Source organism: Anomaloglossus baeobatrachus, chromosome 7 (genome assembly GCF_048569485.1).
Source record: "Anomaloglossus baeobatrachus isolate aAnoBae1 chromosome 7, aAnoBae1.hap1, whole genome shotgun sequence".
Taxonomy (NCBI): Eukaryota; Metazoa; Chordata; class Amphibia; order Anura; family Aromobatidae; genus Anomaloglossus; species Anomaloglossus baeobatrachus.
In genome coordinates, this window is record NC_134359.1 from 64,653,236 (window position 1) to 64,678,573 (window position 25,338).

Below are 25,338 nucleotides of genomic sequence, written 5' to 3' on the forward strand. Positions count from 1 at the left end.
CTCAATAGGCCAACAAGGAGAAGTGGAGGAATTGCATACTGAGTTCATTAGACTTCAAGGGAATCTGTCAGCAGATTTTTGCTATGTAATCTGAGAGCACCATAATGTAGGAGCTCAGACCCTGATTCCAGTGACTGTCACTTACTGGGATGTGTTTTGCTGTTTCAATACATTCAGTGTTCATCAGCAGGAGATCATCATTACAGGACTAGTTGTCTTGTGCCACATGGTCCAATCCCCTCCCCAGCACTGAGTAGCAGCTTTCTGCCACTATACATTGGCAGCTTTCTGTGTACAATCAGTGGTGTGGGCAGGGTTATGCACAAAACTGCTAGATCTGCAACTGAGAAAACATTGATAGCATCACAACGGTTGCAGCTGGTAAAATAAGTGATGCTGCTAGAATCAGAGCTTCAGTCTCTGCATCATGCTGCTGTTAGGATTACATAGCAAAAACCTTCTGATTCCCTTTAATGCAATGTTCACACGTTGCTTTTTCTTTTGCAGATTTTTTTTTTCCTGCAGGCAGAACCTGCTCTCATGGCAGTAAATAAGCTGCTTACAAAAAGCGGATTTTTATGCACCTCCTTTTTTTGCGATTTTGCGGCATATTATATGTGTAATTTTGTCTAAAACACGTTTAATCATTTTCGTTCTATTCACCAGAAACGCATAGTTGCATTTTTTTTTTTTTTTGCACTTCCTCGTTGCTTTCCATTGTGAAAAACGCTGAAAAAATTGACATCCAGCAGTTTTCTATTTCGGTCAGGGGAAAGAAAAAAAGCAATCGTGAATCGTGTGCATGAGATTTCTGAAATCTTACAGCTGTTGCCGATACTGTACAAAACAGTTTTCAATTTGCATTAAAAACGCAGCAAAAAAAGCATTAAAAATGCCCCATGTGAACATAGCCTGAGTGCAGCTCCTGGCTCTAGCACTGGCTCGATATAGATCAAAGCTTAACACCTTCTGTAACTCGCACGATACGTGACTCGTAAACGTGTTTATTCTGTGGCAGACGAGGAAGGTGGAAAGTGACCCAATGATTACTCCGGTTTACACTAAAGTGTCACACATAAAACTCTAATTGCGTTTTACTGGTAGGGTTGTGGCAACCGGTTTTCCTCCTGTGATTGCAATATTTCCTGTCTCAATATATTCCAAGAATTGTTTTTTTCCTACGTCACATCTTAGGCCTCGTTCACATTAGCGTTTGGCGTTCCATTATAGGAGCCAAAAAGCAGAATTCCTGCGATATATGCATTCATTATATGACGGACTCAGTCCATGGTAGACGGATCCCGTTGACTATGAAAAGGTCCTGTTGACATATGATTAGGAGGCTGTACGTCAAAGGCCGGAGTCACACTTGAAAGAGACTCGCGCATCGCATCGCATACACTCTCCTGACCGGAGTGGTTTAGCTGCATGTATTTCTATGCAGCTGAGACCAGGGCTGTGGAGTCGGTAAGCCAAACCTTCGACTCCGACTCCGACTCCGACTCCTCAAATTCTCTTGCACCGACTCCGACTCCGACTCCGGCTCCGACTCCGACTCCTACATATATTGCTTATAGTTAGGTGAAAAATTTATTGTAGTACATGAATATGTGTATGTGAACATTAGACATTTAATAATTTTTATGATACAATAATCAAGATATTTGGATAGAACATAAAATATATTTATTGGATACAACTTTAGAACACAAAAAACTGTAATAAATTGTAAATATGTAATACACTATGTAATATACAGTAGATTACATATATATCTTGTGTGTGTATATACACTGTGTATATATATATAATATTACATATTTACAATTTATTAGTTTTTTGTGTTCTAAAGTTGTATCCAATAAATATTTTATGTTCTATCCAAATATCTTGATTATTGTATCATAAAAACAATTAAATGTCTGATGTTCACATTATACTACAATAAATTTTTCACTTAAATATAAGCATTATACTAAATGTTATTATTTAGTAAAATATTCAGCACATTCTGCATTGCACTCCTGTCCCCAATTTATTATATATTTTAGGAGTCGGAGTAGGTGCATTTTATACCGACTCCAACTCCGACTCCGACTCCACCAAAATGAGCTCCGACTCCGACTCCACGACTCCGACTCCGACTCCACAGCCCTGGCTGAGACGCTCCTGTCCGGAGGGCGTCAGGCCATGCTGGGTGATGTGATGTGAGACGCTCACGATTCACAAGTGTGACTCCAGCCTATGTATGAGAAAACTGCGGTATTACTGACCTTGCCTAACAGGAGCTGGTGTGAACGCAGACGTATCTCTTCTCACTGACATCCTGACTTCTGTTTTTAAAGTGAACCTCAACAGTGATAGAACTATAGCTCCGTTGATTCAGCCAGGTACGCTCTACCTTTAAAAGCCGGTGGGGAGCCTGCTGCTCGGCTGTGTAGTCCTAGAGGCCGGTCCGCGGAGGCTTCACCCTGTCCTGCTCCCCTTAAGTGTGGTCTCTCATAACGTGTGGCTATAATGGAGAGCCTATAACTTAAGGAGTGCGTCGTGGGGGACTAGTCACCCGAGCAGCATTGTCCTCGGCCATCTTTTAAATATATATTTTCTCTTAAATTCCACATTCTACTTGGCTAAAATGATTGATTCAGTGCCTGATACGTGCGGCCCGTGGTTCTGGCAGCATGAATTAGCTGGCTCCATTTAGGATACATGCCCACGATCACTGTTTGTAGCATTTTGGATGTAGTGTGTTTTCGCTGCATCCAAAATGCTGCGTTGTACAGGACATACACAGTGGATGGGGTTTCTAGAAATCCGTGCCCACTGTGCGTGTATGGCTCGCAGTGAAATTGACCTGTCATGCGGCTTTCCGATTCTTTTCTGCGGAGTCGCAAGCGTTCTCTGTAAGGAGAACACAGCAATAGACCGCCACGCCCCAACCCTGATCATGGAGACGGACAGCTGCGATCTTTTGTGCAGGAGACTCGTGGCCTCACAGGTCAGGATCTGCCGCATCCAGGATGCAGCAGGTCCTAATCGTGGGCATGTACCCTAAAAGGCAAAAAAATTGATAGGAACCCTTCCTAATGTACACTGTTACCTCTGCGCTTGGCTTTCTGCGGACCATGCACACACTTATACTGGGGACACACACTGCTTCTGAATTATATATCTACATACCAAAAAAGAATGCAATACATAGAGTGTAACTTTAAACATTTTTATAGGTATCACTTAAGGCCATAATTATGTCTTATTGACAGGCTAAGGCCGGTTTCACACATCCGGCATTTCGCTGCTTTGCCGGACCCGTCACACTCCAGTACAGTGCAATACAGTACAATGGCATCGCGACAAGCTCCGGTCACAATCTCCGATCACATGACAGCATGTGCCCGGAGCTTGCCGCGATGCCATTGTACTGTACTGGAGTGTGACGGGTCCGGCAATCCGGCGAAATGCCGGATGTGTGAAACCGACCTAACATTTGAGTACAGTTCTTTTGCTCTTAAGGCCGCTTTACATGCAACGACATCGACACGGAATTCGTGACGCACATCCGGCCTCGTTAGCGACGTCGTTGCGTGTGAAACGCACGAACAACCGTTAACAATCAAAATTACTTACCTAATCGTTGATCATTGACGCATTGTTCCTTTCCCGATTATCGCTGCTGTTGCAGGACGCAGGTTGTTTGTTGTTCCTGCAGCAGCACACATCGCTACGTGTGACACCCCGGGAACGAGGAACATCACCGTGCCTGCGGCCGCCGTCAATGAGGAAGGAAGGAGGTGGGCGGGATGTTCGGCCGCTCATCTCCGCCCCTCCGCTTCTATTGGGCGGCCGCTGTGACGCCACATGAACCGCCCCCTTAGAAAGGAGGCGGATCGCCGGCCATAGCGACGTTGCTAGGCAGGTAAGTATGGGTGACGGGGACTAACGATGTTGTGCGCAACGGGCAGCGATTTGTCGTGACCTACAAACGACGGAGGCGGGTACGCTCGCTAGCGATGTCGCTGTGTGTAAAGTGGCCTTTAGTCGATTTAAGGCTGAACCTGACACAGCTATTGCTAAATTTGTGCCCCGGTCCAGCATCCATTACTGGTTCAACAAAATGCTGTGTGCTACATTTATTTTTTGTATCCGTTTTTTTTAAAGTCAATAGCAGAAGACTGTCTTGGTATGTGAGAGAAAAGTGCAGCCACGTAACAGCTGCCTCACCCGGGGATGACTGGACGGTCCAAAATGAGCATTTTCGGCTTTTTTCCATTGATCTTAATGATCTATTTGAGATGGACTGTGATCCTCATGGGAGGATTTGGGCTGTCACCTGCTGTTGGCAAACATTTAGGTACCAGGAGTCTGGTCTCCACATTTGAAATTATTATTTTTTTTTTTTTTTAAAAAAAGTTTTCCAGTAGCCTGTGAATTTCAGACCCCTTGGATGGGACATTTCGGTGAACAGAACGTTTTGCTTTGTCCGATTCCCCCATGTTTGGGAGTACTTATCTTTGTATGGCGGCTGCTGTGCTCACTACTATTAGAAGACTGTGCCGTCATCTCTGCTGTCAGGGGAAGAGACACTGTCAGCAGAGTTATTCCTACGCCGTCCGCCATGACACCTCCTGCTGATCCGCCAGCCCCTGATCACTGATCTCATGTATCAGTTCTGACTTTTTACCAATAAGGGTCAGTGAGTCTGGATGGAGCGGTGGTCACGCATGCTCTCCGCAGTCTGGGGTAGCTTCCATCAGACCTATACATATTGCATGCTGTACCAGTACTACATCCAAACTCCTTCTTCACTGGCTATACAATGAGAAATGATGTGTAGAGACCTTTGGGCCACATGCACACTTTGGGTACAGCTATTTGTGCAGATTTTGACAGTGGCAGTGATGATTGGCCAATATCAGTGGTGTCGTGGCTGTATTGGTCAAGTATGTGAAGATCTGAGGTTGTGGGTTATAATAATCACTTTGGTAGGATAACTATACAGTTATTGTCATTCTTCCGTCCATAGTCTTACCGCAACTCCAGGTAGATGGGCAAAACAAGATGCCCCCAGTCCACGAGATCCCAAGCCGGCACCGGTAGTTCCACTGCATCCGAAGCAGGCGATGCCCGCTGCCTCAAAACGTTTGGTTGTCCCACAACTTTTGTATCTCCCGCTGGTATGGTTTGCAGTCACAGCCTATGCTCCTCCAGACAACGGATACCACGACCATAGCATGTGTATCCAGCTCCAGCCAGCAACAACCCCCATCCTCTTGTCAGTGTCCTAAGTACCCCAAGCCGCCCCCTGAGGATCCGAGACCCCCCCTCCCCCTTTCCAAAGCTAACTGTGCATTGGTGGACATAGTTTCCTGAGGCCTAGCCCCTCACTTGAGAATGCATGTGATATACCCTGTAGTGACTGCTCCACTGGGTCTACTGTCACCATCCAAAAAATGGGACTAGTGGCTGGGAGAACGATTGCTTAATTGAAGCCCCTGTGACACTAACGAGAGTAATGAAATGATTCTTTACTCTAGTTACCAATCTCATGCCTGGCCTGCTGTATACCTTTAAATTGACAAGCAAGAAAATATCTAAGAAAACACAACAGATGAGATTGACGTAACCAGCGCTCCGTGTTGAAAAAAGTCCGCACCCCTTAGAAGTATAAGCCTTCACATACTGAGGGTCGTACTTGCAACATATATGGTCTTCGTCCATTGGTAAAATAGTCTTTTTAGTCTGCAGCCAGGTCCTCACACACAACAATAAAATTGATACCTGTCTGTAATAATCCGAAGCCCCAGAACTGAGAAATCAAGCTTTTAAATCAAATGCAAATTAGTCTGGTAGTGCCTTGGGGGCGTGTCGATACACTCAGAATTGCATGGATACGCCCCCAAAACACTTTCAGGCTAATTTGCATATGACTTCAAAGCTTGATCTCTCAGCGGTAGCACGTCCGATTATTACATATCAGGTATCATTTTCATCGTTGTACTACGACCTATGCGGCTATAACATTAGTTTCCGGCGTTCAATCTTGCCGATAGGTTATTAATAATGTAGATTGTTTTTTAATGATGTGCTATATGTAGCAATGCACCGCCCTTGGAATCGCAATCTTCCCCCATGACATCAGGGCTGATATTGGAAATATTTAACAGCGATTGCACCTCCTTGTAAATAGTTAACCTTTTTGGCTCGGACTTGGTCTAGAGTAGTTTGAGAATCAGCGGAGGAAATTGAGATTTGGAGTAATGAAATGGGGAGCGGTGAATCAGTCCGTTAAGCCTCCGCTCTATGAAACCGGTTGGCATGTCCAGGCTAGCAAGTCAGCCAATCAAAACCCTCCTAATTGTGTTCTTTCTGGCTGCACGGTCTTATAATTTTAATGAGATATGGCTTTCTGGAGCCACTGAGTTCTCGACTGTGCGATCTGCTTTCTCGCTATTGATATTTTGCAAGAGCCCGTGCAGTAGTTAATCATCTCAGGGAAATTTCTCACCATTTTACACATGGAGAAACAGAAATTTATGCTCAGGGAATAAAATGCCCAACCTCTGAAATTACCAACGCGTTCTTTAAACACCCATTAACAATTCCTGCTCTGGAAGACAATAGTTGAATCCTATTAATAAGAAATGGAGAATTAATTAATGTTGCTAAGCAGTTTTCCGCCTTGGTAACTGTGACGCAGGGATAATCAAGGTTTGCTGTGCAGCCCTATGACTACTGCCATATAAAGGGGCCTGTCCCCAGATCCAGAGACCATTTTTCTCTAATTTTATTCTTTCTACTCCTCTAAATATTCCTTTTTTTATCTTTTGAAATTCCTCCATATGGCTGGAAAGACATGGGCCTTTGGTTTAGTGCTCCCAATATGCTAATTTTGTGTTTTTTTTTTTTATCAAGTGGGTGTTGCTTTTGGATTTTTGGGGAACGTGTCTTTAGGCCTATATTGCTTTATTACCCCATGAGCAATGCCTTCTTGGAAAAGATAATAAAAATGATGACTAAATAGCAAAGTCCATATCTCTGAAACCGTATATTTGGATTAAAAAAACCAAAAAAAACCTCAGTTGGTCAGAAAAGAAAAACCTGGCCACTTATGACAGGTTCTTTTGTAAATGTGGTTGACATCACCATCCCAAGTAACCAGTCTCTCTCAGATCAGTCCAGTCTACGGTAGTCTCACCATGTGCAGCCATCTGGTATCTGTACACTTACCTATATGGTCTTCTTGCAGCTGTACATCTAGTGAACCTTTTACACTTTTTATTACCCTTTTGCCAGATTATAGCATTCTGTTTCACAGCCATATTAGGGTACTTTCACACTTGCGTTCAGCGCAGTCCGTCACTATGGAGAATAGCGCAGTCTGTTAACGCATTGCACTATTCTCCATAGACTTGTATGGACGACGCACTGTAACGAAAGTGTCAGCGCTGCATCTGCTGGACGATGCAGCGTCGTTATTTTGACGCTGCGTTAGGCGGAAGGAACGCAGCATGTAACGTTTTTTTGAGCAGTGCAATCCGTAGGATTTCACTGTGCATGCTCCTTTTTTTTCTTTTTTAATCACAAACTTTCTTTTGTCTCTTGGTGGCCGAACATTCAGCTGAGCGCCCGGCCTCCGGCATGTGAGAGCTCTCAGCTGAGCGCCCGGCCGCCGGCATGTGAGAGCTCTCAGCTGAGCGCCCGGCCGCCGGCATGTGAGAGCTCTCAGCTGAGCGCCCGGCCGCCGGCATGTGAGAGCGCTCAGCTGAGCGCCCGGCCGCCGGCATGTGAGAGCGCTCAGCTGAGCGCCCGGCCGCCGGCATGTGAGAGCTCTCAGCTGAGCGCCCGGCCGCCGGCATGTGAGAGCGCTCAGCTGAGCGCCCGGCCGCCGGCATGTGAGAGCGCTCAGCTGAGCGCCCGGCCGCCGGCATGTGAGAGCGCTCAGCTGAGCGCCCGGCCGCCGGCATGTGAGAGCGCTCAGCTGAGCGCCCGGCCGCCGGCATGTGAGAGCGCTCAGCTGATCGTTCACAATAGTCTGCTGCCAGTAAAACTGTAAAGAAAAAAAAATAAAATAAAAAAAAAGCTTTACGTTGTTATGTACGATCCGTTGCATCCCTTGTGCCATTATATGCAATGCATCCGTTGCATCCGTCACACAACGCAATGCAACGGATGCCGTTCAACGGAAGTGTGAAATTAGCCTTAACTCTCTACTATTTGCAGGTGGAGAAGACAGATAGCAGCGTTCCTATTCTAAATTGTGTTAGCTGAAATGGGTTGTTCGATGGCTGTGATGATCAACAGTTTTCCTGATGCGATGGCACAAGTTGTGGCATGTTTACATGTTACAGCAAGGGATATGTAGTGATTCGTCACTTCCATTTAAAGGAGTTTTCCCTTGAAAAAAAAAATCACTTCTCTACTACAGAGGATGATAAATATATACCGTAACCTATAAGGCCTTGCTCACACTTTCAGTATTTTGCATCAGTGTTTATAAGGCTGCTTTCACACTTGCATTGTTTTGCATCAGTCACAATCCGTCGCCTTGAGGAATTACGATATCTTGCAAAATATTTTGCAGGAATCCGTTTTTTTTCCCCATAGACTTCTATTAGCGATGGATTGTGACTGATGGCCCTGCGTTGAATCCGCCGCGTGACGTATCAGTCTGACTGACCATCAGGCGGGAGAAACACTGAATGTAAAGATTTTTTTTGTGTGCAGCGAATCTTTTTTTACTATGAGCATGTGCACAGTAAAAAACCATGATCTACTGTAAATTCAGTTCCAGCGTCCGGAACGATCAGCTGATCATTCACAAAAGCCGGCCGTCAGTAAAACAGTGAAAAGAAAAAAAAAAAAAAAAAGGTTCTTTTTTATGCAGCATCAGTCACATCAGTTGTGCCACTATCTGCAACGCATCCGTTGCATCAGTCACTCAACTGATTGTGACAGATGCAAAACAACGTAAGTGTGAAAGCAGCCTAAAGGTATGTACACACATCAGGTTTTTGCTGTGCGGCACAATCCGGCGCTTTGCGGGAAAAACACATCTTTTTTTTTTTTTTGCCGCCGGGTGTGCTTTTTCCTCATACACTTCTATTAGCGCCGGATTGTGCCGCATGTACTCACGTTTGATTCGGTTTTTGCCGGATGCGGCAAAAATCATCACTCCGGCGGGCGCACAGGACGCAGAGAGAAACGTTTTTTGCCAGCGGCAAAAAACTGGATATCGCCGGATGTGACGCTGTGCGGCATGGTGCATAATGAAAGTCTATGCGCGCTGAATCCGGTGGCATGCGTCAAACGCCGGAAGCATGTACCGGATCCGGTTTTTACTTCTGAGCATGCCCAGAAGTGATATAAATTCATTGCTTGTCAGAAAATCACTCACTCACTCACTCACTCACTGACTCATTCACTCACTCTCACCCATTCACCGATCACTGGCGCAGGGCTGCACGGCTGTCACACTGCTCTGGCAGCTTCTCCTGATTTGAAAATGCCGGCCGCTCATTATTCAATCTCGTATTCTATGCTTTCCCCTGCCCACCGGCTCCTATGATTGGTTGCAGGCAGACCCGCCCCCATGCTGAGTGACAGCTGTCTCACTACAACCAATCACAGCCACCGGTGAGTGGGTCTATATCTTGCAGTAAAATAAATAAATAATTTAAAAAAACAATGTGCGGACCCCCCCCAATTTTGATACCAGCCAAGATAAAGCCACACGGCTGAAGGCTGGTATTCTCAGGATGGGGAGCTCCACGTTATGGGGAGCCCCCCAGCCTAACAATATCAGCCAGCAGCCGCCTGGAATTGCTGCATCCATTAGATGCGACAGTCCCGGGACTCTACCCGGCTCATCCCAAATTGCCCTGGTGCGGTGGCAATCGGGGTAATAAGGGGTTAATCATGACAGGCGTCTATGAGACACCGCCAATGATTAACCTGGAAGTGAAAGTAAATAAACACATACACCCGAAAAAATACTTTATTTGGAATAAAAGACAAAAAAAACACCCTCTTTTCACCATTTTATTAAAACCCCCAAACACACCTCCAGGTCCGACGTAATCCACATGAAGTCCCACGACGACTTCAGCTCTGCTACATGAAGCTGACAGGCGTGGCAGTAGAACACCGCCGCTCCTGGGAGCTCCACGCAGCAACTGAAGTGAATCACGCTGTCAGCGGAGATGTCACTGAGGTAGTGCCGGTGTTTGTGCGGTGATGATGGGGGCGGTAGTGCGGGGGTGTGTGCGGTGATGATGGGGGCGATAATGCCGCTGTTTGTACGGTGATGATGGTGGCGGTAGTGCGGGGGTGTGTGCGGTGATGATGGTGGCGGTAGTGCGGGGGTGTGTGCGGTGATGATGGTGGTGGTAGTGCGGGGGGGGTGTGCGGTGATGATGGTGGCGGTAGTGCGGGGGGTGTGTGCGGTGATGATGGTGGCGGTAGTGCGGGGGTTTTGCCTTGATCCATTAAAATCCAATAAAACGGACAATAAGACGATTTTATATGCCGGATTCCTGCAATTTTGATGTAAAGTACTGTATGTGTGCACGTGGCCTAAGCGTCCCTCAGCTTTGACCCTTCCAATCACAAGAACTGAGCAGTGGGGGAACATTCTTGCTGCCGCTGTTTTCTACGCAGCTGATTAAATCGGCAAAGCACGCCACTGTCACTCCACTCCACTGTCACTGTTAGCCACAGAGACCTTCAAAGGGGCGGCAGTGCACACATTTGAGTTTGGACCCCTAATCTGTTCATCAGTGGGGCTCCCTGCTGCATAGCCCCCTATGGATAACACAGTTGTCAAGTATTCTGTGGATATGTTATAAATACTTTGTCCACACAAAACACACAAGACTCATTCCTGGTGAGGATCATACACGAGCAGTTCAAGCACAACACGCTGAAAAATCTACCGTACTTCCTAACCTTCCTTTCCTTTCTATGGTTTTTGGTGTGCCATCTAATATTAGGGTATCCCAATATACTCAAGAAACCTGGATGTGTTGCTATCCATGGGGTGGTTAAGGTTTTTGCAGTCCCCAGGCCAGTTACTAACTCTTCTCTTTTTGTCACGCTGTGTGCAAGTTTGTCATATCTATGTCACTCGTCTAGAGCTAATTGGGTGGTGTCGGGGATGACCCTCTAAGATATTGAGGTGTATGTCCTGAATGGACAGTCCTAGGACGATATTATCCATGTGGTCTTCATGCTAAGGCTGCTTTCACTCTGCGTTCCGATCTCCGTTCAGTAGCCGACAGGGCCATTGACTATAATGGTGCAGACGGAGTCACTGTGCTTTGCCGTGCACCATTTTCAGAAGTATACGCTTACTGGAGGCGGACACCCAGACATAGTAGACTGCATCTGGGTGTCCCTCCCCCGTAAGCGTATATGCCTGATAATGGTGCATGACAGGGCACACGGTGACTCTGTCTGCACCATTCTAGTCAATGGCCCAGTCGGTGCATGCGTCCAAAACCTGTTTTGCGAGGGGTTTGGACAGCAGCCCCAAGAGGACCACTGATTGGTGAGAAGAGTGAAAGCAGCCTTAGAAAGGTTGCGTGCACCTGATGCTGTATAATACATGCCTAGCAATCTCTTCTTTACCCTCTTGCCTTCCTTTCAGATGTTTATTTTCTAAGCCATCCAATTCTCCCTCTGATTAATTAGAAAAGCATTAAGATGTAATAGATTCTGCTATAAAATTGTCTGTGTTCGCCGTTTCCTCCCGGTTGGCAAGTGAACATTTAATCATCAATATATCTCAACAAACATTCTTACTTGGAAACTTCTATTAAAATTGCTTAAGACTAATTTTCTTGGTTTTGTAAATCAATTTAATAAAAAACAAAAAAATTCAGTACAGACTGTAAGTTATTAGAAAATGTCTCCTACTTAGTCGGGTGAAGTGCGTAATGAATTTTCTATCTGTTAAATATCTAGGAACATGTATATTACCATCGATATGATAAATTGACTTCGTCTTGGAAAAACAAATATTATCCTTAGGGGTTTTAAGTTCCTCACGAAGCCGCTTTGTATTTCTGTCGAGTGTTGAAAAACCTTGACAGATCTTCAAATAATTCCAGACCACAGAACGTCTTTAGTTAAGACAAGACGAGTTCATCTATTTGCCGCGCCGGTGCACGATCAGCCCAATCTATCTGCATGTGTTGACCTCTAGTGATTTTTGCTATCCCCTGTAAAATTGATCTGGCCTTTAACAAATGTGGGTGGAACTGAGTGATGTTTAGAGAATATATAATTACCATATATTTCCCTTATAGATTATGACTAATGGAAAATATCTTTTATAATGTTCAGTGCCGTCTAATTAGACTACAGAAACAGGTAGTTGTTATACACATGAGTTACACATATGCATATTATACACGAGTTACACATATGCATATTATACACGAGTTACACATATGCATATTATACACAAGTTACACATATGCATCTTATACACGAGTTACACATATGCATCTTATACACGAGTTACACATATGCATATTATACACGAGTTACACATATGCATATTATACACGAGTTACACATATGCATCTTATACACGAGTTACACATATGCATATTATACACGAGTTACACATATGCATATTATACACAAGTTACACATATGCATCTTATACACGAGTTACACATATGCATCTTATACACGAGTTACACATATGCATCTTATACACGAGTTACACATATGCATATTATACACGAGTTACACATATGCATATTATACACGAGTTACACATATGCATATTATACACGAGTTACACATATGCATATTATACACGAGTTACACATATGCATATTATACACGAGTTACACATATGCATATTATACACGAGTTACACATATGCATATTATACACGAGTTACACATATGCATATTATACACGAGTTACACATATGCATATTATACACGAGTTACACATATGCATATTATACACGAGTTACACATATGCATATTATACACGAGTTACACATATGCATATTATACACGAGTTACACATATGCATATTATACACGAGTTACACATATGCATATTATACACGAGTTACACATATGCATATTATACACGAGTTACACATATGCATATTATACACGAGTTACACATATGCATATTATACACGAGTTACACATATGCATATTATACACGAGTTACACATATGCATATTATACACGAGTTACACATATGCATCTTATACACGAGTTACACATATGCATATTATACACGAGTTACACATATGCATATTATACACGAGTTACACATATGCATATTATACACGAGTTACACATATGCATCTTATACACGAGTTACACATATGCATCTTATACACGAGTTACACATATGCATATTATACACGAGTTACACATATGCATATTATACACGAGTTACACATATGCATATTATACACGAGTTACACATATGCATCTTATACACGAGTTACACATATGCATCTTATACACGAGTTACACATATGCATCTTATACACGAGTTACACATATGCATCTTATACACGAGTTACACATATGCATCTTATACACGAGTTACACATATGCATATTATACACGAGTTACACATATGCATCTTATACACGAGTTACACATATGCATCTTATACACGAGTTACACATATGCATCTTATACACGAGTTACACATATGCATATTATACACGAGTTACACATATGCATATTATACACGAGTTACACATATGCATATTATACACGAGTTACACATATGCATATTATACACGAGTTACACATATGCATATTATACACGAGTTACACATATGCATATTATACACGAGTTACACATATGCATATTATACACGAGTTACACATATGCATCTTATACACGAGTTACACATATGCCACATATGCATATTATACACACATGCATCTTATACACAAGTTACACCTATGCATATTATACACACATGCATCTTATGCACATGTGTAAGGCTATGTGCGCACGTGTGCGTATCACATGGTTACGCTGCGCTTTGTAGCGCAGCGTAACTGCATGCGTCCTGCGTCCCCTGCACAATCTATGGAGATTGTGCAGGGGCCGTGCGCACGTGGCGTCTTAGAGCGCAGCGCTTTGGCTGCTGCCCGAAGCGCGCGTTCTAAGAAGTGACATGTCACTTATTCCGTGCGCTTTGCCGGCAACCCCTGCTCTGTCTATGGCAGGAGCTGCATGCAGAGCGCACGTTCTCGCCGGCACCATGCGCTTCAGAACGGAGCTTTTCAGCTGCTTTTAGGTGCGGTGCAGAGTGCACACGCACGCACATAGCCTTACTCTGTGTATATTCTACACATTATACACACATGCATCAAAGGTCCCTTCACACATCCATTATAAAAACACACGTTTTTTCATGCTCCATTTTGTGTGTGTGTGTGTGTGTGTGTGTGTGTGTGTGTGTTCAGTGTGCTCTGTGATAGCACACAGACAGCAGGAACTTCTATACTCACCTGTCCTCTGTGCTACTGTCTCCAACACTGCTGCCGCTTCTGGCTCCATGTTACAGTGAATATACATGAGCATAATGAGCTGGACCCAGAAGCAAGTGACTGCAGAGCTGGAGACAGGTGAGTATAGAAATTCATTTTATTTCAAAAACTCCTGTTTTCTCCGGTACTTGTTGCACTGAGGTCACACGGATCACATCCGTGTGCGGGCCGTGTGACATCAGTGCTGCCGGAGAAAACGGACATGTCGCTGTATGGAGCACACTGACGTATAGTACATCCGTGAGAAAACAGGGATGTGTGCGCAGATCCATTTATTTTAATGGGTCTGTGTATGTCCGTGTTTCCGGTGTATATATGAAAACGGACGTCACACGTACCAGAATCGTGGACGTGTGAAGGGGGCCTTATACACATGAGTTACACATATGCATATTATACACATACAAATCTTATACACCTGATATACACATATACCTCTTATACACATGATATACACATATAATGATCCCTTACACAGGCCAATTATCTTTAGGATTAGCTTGTTTTTGAGTGATCATTATGACAGAAGTCAAAACACTTATCTTTGATCTTGACCGATCGCGCAACATAAAATTGATATATATCGTCAGCATGTGTGCGGCTTGTAGCCATTTCTACAGAACGCAGCGCTGTTGATCATATGACTAGCAGGTATAGGGCATAAACTTAGGTCTGCCCAGCGGTTGGCCGGCCAGACTCGTTATGTAGTGGTCAGATATCCATCTTCCCGCCCCATACATATGCAGGCTTGACTTGTGTTTTTCATAGGTAGAGGAGAATAAACCACTGGCCAACCCCCATCTCTGTGACTGATCTCCCTTGTAAACATAGGATCGGGCACTTTGAAGTTCACCAACCTGATTGGTCAATCTACTAACATCTACCTTTGGGTGGGATTCGGGCACTGCTATGACCATTAGATTGCTGGACCTGTGGAATTTGACAGATTTGATTCATTCCCTTTAAGGGGCTACATACACAATAGGTAGCTGGTTCCTCTGATTGGTTGGTCTCTCCCGACTCCTCAATACACGAGCGCGTATTTCGGCCTAGCTCTACTGTATTCTGTACAAGTCGCTGACCGAACCCGCTTCTGTGGCTTATCTCACCGACAACAAAAGATTTGTCAGTCCAATATCGGACATGCTGGATCCTTTACTCCCTTGACATCATCTGTTGAGAGAGAGTCGGAAGGCGCCCTTACACATTAGACCTTTTTTTGGCCGTGCCAATATCAACGGGTTCAGCCGACGTTCATCTATGGGGGTCTTAAGTGTTGACTTGTTTTTCTGCCCATTTGTATAGCTGTATAGACTCTTGTCCCCCAATATAAATGATACCTTTTTTGTATAGATCTGAAATCTAGCATAAAATGCATATGCAAATGAGGTGGAGAGTGCACTGGGGGCGTGTCAGGGCACTTGAAATTAAGCCTATTTTCACACTTGCGTTGTGCGGCATCCGTCGCATTGCGTTGTGTGACGGATGTAACGGATGCGTTGCATATAGTGGCACAACTGATGCGATGGATCCTGCAAAACAACGGAATCCGTTGTAGCTTTTTTTTTTTTTTTTTTTTCAACAAGTACTCGACTGAGCATGCACAGTTGTGTAAAAACGGATCCGTCACAGGAATCTGTGAAATGACGGATTCCGATGGATTCCGCCACCATAGGCTTCCATTATAAAAATGACGGACGCCGACGGAATCCAGCACATTGTGTTTTTTTGACGATCAGGGAAGCGCAGAAAAACGCTACATGCTGCATTCTTTTCGCCTGGCGGAGGCAACGCAGCGTCGGCCAACGGATGCAACGCAGGGCCATCAGTCGCAATGCATCATCCATGCAAGTCTATGGGAAGCAGCGGAATCCGTTAACGGATGCCGCTGTTTTCCAAAATGGCGGATTGCGACTGAAGGAAAAAAATGCAAGTGTGAAACTAGCCTAAGAATCTGTCCGGGTGCAGTGACACGCCCACAGTGCACTTCCGTCGTCTTTGCATATGACTTCTACGCTAGATTTCGTATGACTGGCACATCAAAAAAGATATGTTTTTGGCGTGATTAGTGCCTAACAGCCATACCTGTACTTCCATATGGAAAAGCATGCTGACAGGTGCCTAACTTGACCCTTAATAAAACTGATCATTTGGGATCTCGTTAAGCCCCTAATATCTATTAATTGAGTGATGCTGAGACCGCGGCCACCATTGTATTTACCTGTGCAGACGCCGAGAGGAGCTTAGTAGTCCAAGAAGAAAGCAGGGTTTGACTTCATTACAGCGTGAATGATAAGTTTATATGGAGTTATTATAACATTCATCAAGTTGATGGATTGGAAATATGACAGAGCGGTAGCAATGTGTAATTTCCATGCCTACTGTTCTGCAAATGTTGTTCACCTCTGCGCGCACAATTCAGAAGAGTGATGCTGAATGTTTTCTGTGCCTCTCGTAACCCTCGCCGCGCCAGCCCAGATAAAAGTGAGTGATTTCAAGGTATTTTTAGACTGTGTGGGTTCTGTATATTACCGGTAATTGACCAGTGGAGAAGAGCAGTGCTATCCACTGACAGAATAAGCTCTCACTTTAGGAAGCGATGTGCAGAGCGCTCATGGACTCATCTGACTTTTCAATGCAGTAATACCCCACATGATTTTTAGTTAAAGGTAATCCCTCAGTTAGGAGTTAGGTCACTCTAACCAGACAGATATATATATATATATATATATATATATATATATATATATATATCTGTGCAGGTCTTTGAGATATAAATCCATCAACACCTTTTATATCTTCTAACTGTTGCTGCATTTATGAGAACTAAGAGGCTTTAAATTTATAAGCAAATAAGCCAGTAAGTGCTTTTGGATGTGACAAAGCACTTCCCGGGTTTCTGCAGGATGTTCCTCTGCCTGGCACCAAATTTTTTAGTTTGATGGCTCACTGTCTGATTTCCTTGCCATATAATAATAAATTCACAAGACTTCCTCTGCAACAGCGCGGTTGCGCTTGCATAACACCTCTCCAAGGCACCCCTTTCATTTGTCTTAGTGCTCCAGTGCACTGTATCCTTCACCCTGCAGTCACCCATCAGACAGCGACTTGATAAAGACCCGGAGGTTCGAAACGTCGTTGGATGTTTGCTTCTTCACGTTTCAATAAATTTTGCTCACGTTCATTTCACCTAAAAAAAAACGAGTGCAGTGAATTTATTATTATATGATTTCGTGATTGACCCCCTTTTCACTGGCACCATCTTCATCTCAGGATGAGTTTATCATTTATTCATCATTGATTTATCATTGATTTCCTTGCCAGACATCACGTCGCATAGACAGTGAGTTATCAATCAAATCTACAGTAAAGAGGCACCTGGTGCTGGGCCGAGGCCTGGGAAGTGCTTTGTCACACCCAGGGCTCTTAAGCTCTCAATTGTGTCTGAATTAAACTGATTTTTTCATGAATGGGAGAGGTCTCCCATTGAAGCACATGCGAAACACGTGTCGGGACCGGGTCCACATGTGAGGCTGACAGACTCCCTTTCTGGGTGCTATACATACCACAGGTAGGTCCTTCAGGTGCCAATTTACCCACCACTGTATGACTTTTTCTTTTTTTTTTTTCTTCTCTGAGATTATTCTTTTGGTCTTACATACTGGTGTACTCAGGCCCTGATTTGGACCTTATCCTGTTGGTTACTGTTTAATGTATGGACATTCCATCACTCCACTAGCCCAGGGGATATACTATTGATATCTTTTGGTTACTTATATACCCCCCCCCCCCCCGGGATATAGTAATACTACTTTCTTACCAGTTTTAGTTAAGGGGTAGTCTGTCTCCCTCCCTGGGACCTTTTTTCTCTCTCTGTCTCAGTTAAAATCCAATTAGATATGTATGTCTAACTACTAACTGTCATCACATGTGATTTTTGGTATTTGCACTTTTTGTAATAATAAAAACTGTATACTTTTTCACAACTGTGGTACAGTAGTTTTACTTAAAAAAACATGATAAATACCCCTTCTTGTTCACAAGTTTTTGTATGATTTTTCATGAATGAAGCAACAGATAAAAGATATAAAGGTGTCGATGGATTTACAATGCATGTCCTCATGTATGAGGTTTGGGTGGTTAATCGTATTGTGGAAAACTTTCAGTTCTGATGATAGTAATGGATAATACTTCTGTAATGTCGGTGTCTTAAAAGCTTCCACACAGAGAGATGTACAAATAACCGCCATCTTGCTTTAGTCACATTAGCTGTCAGTCTTTGTATGCATAAAGCCTGAATGACGGCATATAGTGTCCTTCTGTGACCACCGCTCAATTCAAGGGCATTTAAGAGTCTTGTTCTCATGATCGGCATGGATCCATGGGGTGCAAACTACATCCTTTAGATCCTATTAATGATTGGGAATAACCCTTTATTATGGAGCTTTATATGTACCTCTGGTTGCTACTATTTTGGTAGCAGTAGTACGGCTTTTGGTGGTCTTTGAGCAGTAGTAGAGCTGTTCTGTTATGCAGCACTATTCACCAGGCCCCCCATGCCGTGTGTGAAATCTGGATTGTTGGATTTCATTACTTCTGATCAGTTATCTAAGGTATATGGACACTCCGGTGCTGGTTGTCATCCTATTTAGGTCCTTACTTAGGCTGATCATACACATCCCATTATTGTTCCAATGACGATGCTCAAATTATCGGGCCCTAGAAAGAAAGATGTCTGCAATGGGAAGAATTCTCTATATAGACAAATGTATTCTAACCTCTGGAAATAGACCTATTTCCCACCTGGAACATAAATACTTGCAATGCTAGTAACTATTACTTTAAGGTATGATATAATAAGCAACGGGGTTGTTAGGTCAAAAGATAATGATGACCTGTTCCGTCCATGGGTAGGTCATGTAATATCACATTGGTGGGGGTCTGACACCTGGCATCCCCACTGATTAATAGCTATAATCTGTGGTGTTAGCTGGATGTAAACCTATTGATCGGAGCTGCGCAGCTCTGTTCAATCTGTAGTGGGCACTGCCGGGTGCTGCAGAGCAGCTTCTATACAAGACAACAGCTCCACTTTAGAGCTTATAACAGCTGATCCGTGGGGTACTGGATTTCCGCCCCCCCCCCCTTGATCTGATATTTAATGAAAGGTGAAAAAAGGTCATCAATATCTTGACCAAACAACCCCTTTAAGGATCATTTTAATTGACTCTCCAAAGTTCCTGTGGCTCGAAATGATATAAATGTGCGTTGATAGGAGCAATGTGATAAAATTAACTTTTTCTTCTGTGTCTTTCACAGCTGTAGAGCCATGGCCAGAAAATGCTACTATTTACCAGCCGTTAAAAAGTGAGTAATGTTTTAATGTGTTCTTCATGCGCAATACAGTAGAGGGGTGTACATAATACAGTGCAGACCATTGGAGAGTGGGCTCCCGGCCAAGGTTGGCCTTTCCTTTGCTACTCCGGTAGGTGACTCTCCAAAGAGACAAGTTGGGTTTGGAGAGGAAAACAAACGCCCGGCCTTCTGTTCGGTGGGAATTGTGGACCTTTTATGAGCTGTGCTATGAATCACCTTCTTTTCTTTGTATACCACTGGATTTGAATATGTATATGTGTTGCATGTGGATTTTTTGGTTTGAGGTTACTGTAGTTTTGTTTTTTTCAGTTATCCTCTTGTACCCTCCATTTATTGGATTTTATCTCGTATAGCTCCCAGTAGCTTATCCAGACTCCTGAATGGGAATTTCCCTACAGTGGTGTATCTTGAAGATTGTGAGCGCCAGCGCAAAACCTTCAACAAGGCCGCTAATCGCAGACCTTTAATTGTAATGGTCTTTCCATATAAGCCAAAATTACCATTTTGACCCCCCTCGGCTACAGGGCCTGGGTACGATTGCAACCCCTGCAACTACTATATTTACACCTGTGCTTCTATAGTATTCCCATATCACATCAATTTGTGTAATTACAAAAGATGTCCAAAACCCTTGTAATGTCGCCTGTATTGGTTCTCAACCAGTTTTCTAAGAACTGGATAAATAAAAAAAAATTACGTCCTAATGGTAAAGAAAATCAAATAATAACTTACCGTATATCTACAGATATTTTATTTCCGAATGAGAAGTAATTACCTGAAGAAGCAAATATTTCATATGAACATACGAACGTTGTGATATCTGTTTTATTATGTTGGCCTTGACGCAATCAGAGCCATTCAGGTCGGAGACTAGCAGCAAACCACGGACCCCCCATGTCTCATAGTGGGCTCTGTCGGGGTTGGTTCTGCTCTGTTGTCCAGTATTGTGAACAGAAAAGGATTATTATTATTATTTTTTTTTTTCTTGTGCATAGTCCGTGTTAGTTTTTAATGGCACCATTTGCTTTATTATAAAAAGGGGAAAAAAAATTCCAAGTGCAATGAAATAATGACAAAAAATATGCTATTCTACCATTTGTTTTTTGGCGCTTGTTTTTAACGGCATGCACTAGATGTTAAAATTGACCCGACATTATGCTTCTTCAGGTCATTACATTTACAGCGATACCAAACTTGTATAATTTATTTTAACCCCTTAACGACCGCCGATACGCCTTTTAATGGCGACAAATTAGGGTACTTCTTCCGATCCGCCGCTTTTTAACGGCGGTCGGAAAAAAGGGTCTAGCGCCCCCCAGAGTCAGGAAAAAATCCGGGGTCTCAGCTGCCGGGGCTAGCTGAGACCCTGGAGATCATGATTCTGGCCGGTTTTTCCGGTCCCCGCTCACCTGATGACCGGTATACACCGTATACCGATGATCAGGTTACAGTAAATGACCGCGCCGGTAAAAAATCATTTATCTCCCATCTGGCATAAACAAACATGTCAGATGGGAGATAAATCTCATCCCCCGGTCCTCTCCGGTCCCCTGGTGTCGCCAAAGTGTCCCCCCACCCCCCCTTCCTCCCGATAATCTAACATGGCGCCGCACATACCGGCGCGCACAGCAGCGCGCCGGCTGCATTTCCCCCTTTCCTATGGTTTCTGTCGCATGTGCTATGACACATATGACAGAAACCTGCTCCCCAGGCCCTGCCAGGTCACCCCCTATTCCCACCCCGGTGTTCCCCGGTGTCCCCCGTACCTGTCAGCTCTGATCCCCCGCGGCCCCCTCCTCCTTCACAGTGCACGCCGTTCACACTGCAGAGCGCGGCTGACAGCTTCCTGTGTCTGACTCAGAGAGCTGGCTGCTGCTGCTGCTGCTCGGCACTCTGCAGCTGTGACCCGGGGAGGGTGGGTGCAAATTCTTTGCACCCACTCTCCTCAAATGGAGGGTCTGCACTCCTAGAAAATGGGGGTCACGTTCCCTGAACGTGCCCCCCATATTCTAGAAGGTCCAGAATCGCCGCGGAACTTTTACAATGGATTACAGGGACCCGATTTTTTTTTTCTTTTTTTTCAATAAATTGGCCAAAAGAGGGAATGTTTTTGGGGAGTGTTTTTTCAAATAAAAATTTTTTTTGTTGTCAATTTTTTTTTTATTACTGTCAATTAGTTATGTCTGGTATCAAATAGACGCCGTGACATAACTAATTGCTGGGCTTGATGCCAGGTGACATTACACATCTGGTATCAACCCCATTTATTACCCCGTTTGCCACCGCACCAGGGCGCGGGATGAGTTGGGGCGAAGCGCCAGGATTGGAGCATCTAATGGATGCGCCACTTCTGGGGCGGCTGCGGCCTTCTATTTTTAGGCTGGGAAGAGTCCAATAACCATGGCTCTTCCCACCCTGAGAATACCAGACCCCAGCTGTCAGCTTCACCTTGGCTGGTGATCTAATTTGGGGGGACCCTACGTTTGTTTGTTTTTTTAATTATTTATGAACACAAAACAGCTTGGGGAGCCCTCCAAATTGATCACCAGCCAAGGTGAAGCTGTCAGCTGTGGTTTGCAGGCTACAGCTGTCTGCTTTACCCTAGCTGGGTATCAAAAATAGGGTGGACCCCACGTCATTTATTTTAATTATTTTTTTTGGGCTAAATACAAGGCTAGGCACCCTTTAGTGCCACATGAAAGGCACTAAAGGATGCCAGCTTAGAATATGCAGGGGGTGGGACGTTATATTGGTTTGACATCTATCCATTCATCCATTGTAGCATTTTAGGCAATGCGCCCACAATCGGGGTTTGCAGCGTTTTGGGCGCAGAGTGTTTTCCCTGCGTCCATAACGCTGCGTTGTGCAGTAGAAGCACAGTGGAAGGATTTTTAGAAATCTCATGCCCACTGTGCTTCTTTTCTCCGCAGCATAAACTGACCTGTGGCGCAGCTTCCCGAGCCTCAGCATGTCAATTTATGCTGCGGAGATGAGTGTTCTGTGCAGGTAGAATAGAGCTAAAGTCCACAGCAGCCTGAACCCAAATCGTGGGCATGGGCACCTGCGTTCTCCCGTGGACAACACTCACATCTCTGCAGGAAGGCTGACACTGTGTACTAGACGCCGTGTCGCTGGATCATGGCCACATAGCCTAACAGTGAGAAATTTGTTGCTACAGCAACATTTTTGTGAAGTACCTGTGGATTCAAAATGCTTACTATACTCCTGAATAAAATCCTTGAGGGGTCCAGTTTCAAAAATGGAGTCACTTGTGGGGGGTTTCTAATGTATAGGTACCCAAGAGGCCCTGCTAATGTGACATGTTGCGTGCAATTTATTTCAACTTTTCCAAAATTCAAATGGTGCTCCTTCCATTCCAAGCCTTCCCATTAATCCAAACAGAGGTTTTTGGCCACATATGGGGTATCCCTGCGCTCACATGAAATTGGATAACAACCTGTGGGGTCCACGTTTTGTTGTTGCCTCTTGAAAAAGTGAGAAATGTGATGCTAAAGAAACCTTTTTGTGAAAAAAATGAAAATTTTCAATATGGCAACCTAAGCTTATCAAATTCTGTGAAGTATTCGTGGATTCAAAATGCTCAATATACACCTAGATAAAAGCCTTGAGGTGTCTTGTTTCCAAAATGGGGTCACTTGTGGGGGACCTCCACTGTTTAGGTACTTTAGGGGCTTTCCAAATGCGACATAGCGTCCACTAATTATTCCAGCCAAATGTTCAGTCAAATGGCACTTTTTCCCTTCCGAGCCCTGCTGTGCACCCAAACAGTTGATTTCCACCACACATAAGGTATCAGCATACTCAGGAGAAATTGCACAATAAATTTTATGCTGCTTTTTTTTCCTTTTACTCTTGTTAAAAAAAAAAAGCTATGTGGTTGAAGTAACAATTTTGTGGTAAAAATGTATTTTTTTTTATTTTCACAGCTCAACGTTATAAACTTCTGTGAAGCACCTGGGGGTTCAGGGTACTCCCCAAACATCTAGAGAAATTCCTTGAGGGGTCTATTTTCCAGAATGGGGTCACTTGTGGGGGACCTCCACTGCTTAGGCACCTCAGGGGCTCTCCTAATGCAACATGACGTCCGCAATTGATTCCAGCCAATTTTGCAGTCAAATGGCACTCCTTCCCTTCCAAGACCTGCCGTGTGCCCAAACAGTTGATTTCCACCACATATAAGATATCACCAAACTCAGGAGAAATTGCACAATAAATTTCATGGTGATTTTTTTCCTGTTACCCTTGTGAAAAAAAAGCTACCTGGTTGAAGTAACAATTTTGTGGTAAAATTTTATTTTTTTTATTTTCATGGCTCAACGTTATAAACTTCTGTGAAGCACCTGGGGGTTCAGGGGACCCACCAAACATCTAGATAAATTCCTTGAGAGGCCTAGTTTCCAATATGGGGTCACTTGTGGTGGTTTTTTGCTGTTTACGTACCTTAGGGGTCCTCCAAATGCGACATGGTGCCCGCAATCTTTTTCAGCCAAATTTCCTTTACAAAATTCAAATATTGCTCCTTTCGTTCCAAACCCTCCCATTTGTCCATACAAAGGTTTCAGACCACATGTGAGGTATCACCACGCTCATAAAAAAGTGGGTAACAAAGATTTGGGTCAAATTTTTGGAATTACCTCTTGAAAAAGTGAGAAAATTGATGCTAAAGCAACATTTTTGAGAAAAAAATGACAATTTTCAATATGACAACGTAACGTTATCAAAATCTGTGAAGTACCTGTGGGTCCAAAATGCTCAGAATACCCCTCGATAGAAGCCTTAAGGGGTCTAGTTTCCAAAATGGGGTCACTTGAGGGGGGTTCCTGCTGTTTAGGTACCTTAGGGGATCTGTAAATGCAACATGGTGCCCGCAATCTGTTTCAGCCAACTTTGCTTTCCAAAATTCAAATATTGCTCCTTTCGTTCCAAGCTCTCCCATTTACCCAAACAAAGGTTTCTGACCACATGTGGGATATCGGCGCGCTCATAAGAAAGTGGGTAACAAAGTGTGAGGTCCAAGTTTTGGTGTTACCTCTTGAAAAAGTAAGAAAATTAGTGCTAAAGCAACATTTTTAGGTAAAATGTTAAATTTTATTTTTTTTCATTCCACATTACTTTAGTTCCTGTGAAGCACCTGAAGGGTTAATAAACTTCTTGAATGTGGTTTTGAGTACCTTGAGGGGTGCAGATTTTAGAATGGGGTCACTTTTGGGTATTTTCTGTCACCTAGGCCTCTCAAAGTCACTTCAAATGGGATTGTGGTCCCTAAAAAAATGGTTTTGTAAATTTGGTTGAAAAAATGGGAAATTGCTGATGAACTTTGAACCCTTCTAACTTCCTAACCTCAAAAAATTTTGTTTCAAAAATTGCGCTGATCTAAAGTAGACAAGTGG

The 25,338-nt window shown here is 43.8% G+C and overlaps 1 protein-coding gene across 1 annotated transcript in view; it reads left to right on the forward strand.

Annotated features, from left to right (window-relative positions):
* The window catches only part of MTX2 (metaxin 2), a 109,811-nt gene that overhangs the window by 2,148 nt on the left and 82,325 nt on the right, over positions 1-25,338 (forward strand). The window contains exon 2 of the mRNA XM_075318887.1: positions 19,871-19,918. Coding sequence (XP_075175002.1) covers positions 19,871-19,918 — 48 coding nt within the window. The remainder of the gene's footprint in view (positions 1-19,870; positions 19,919-25,338) is intronic.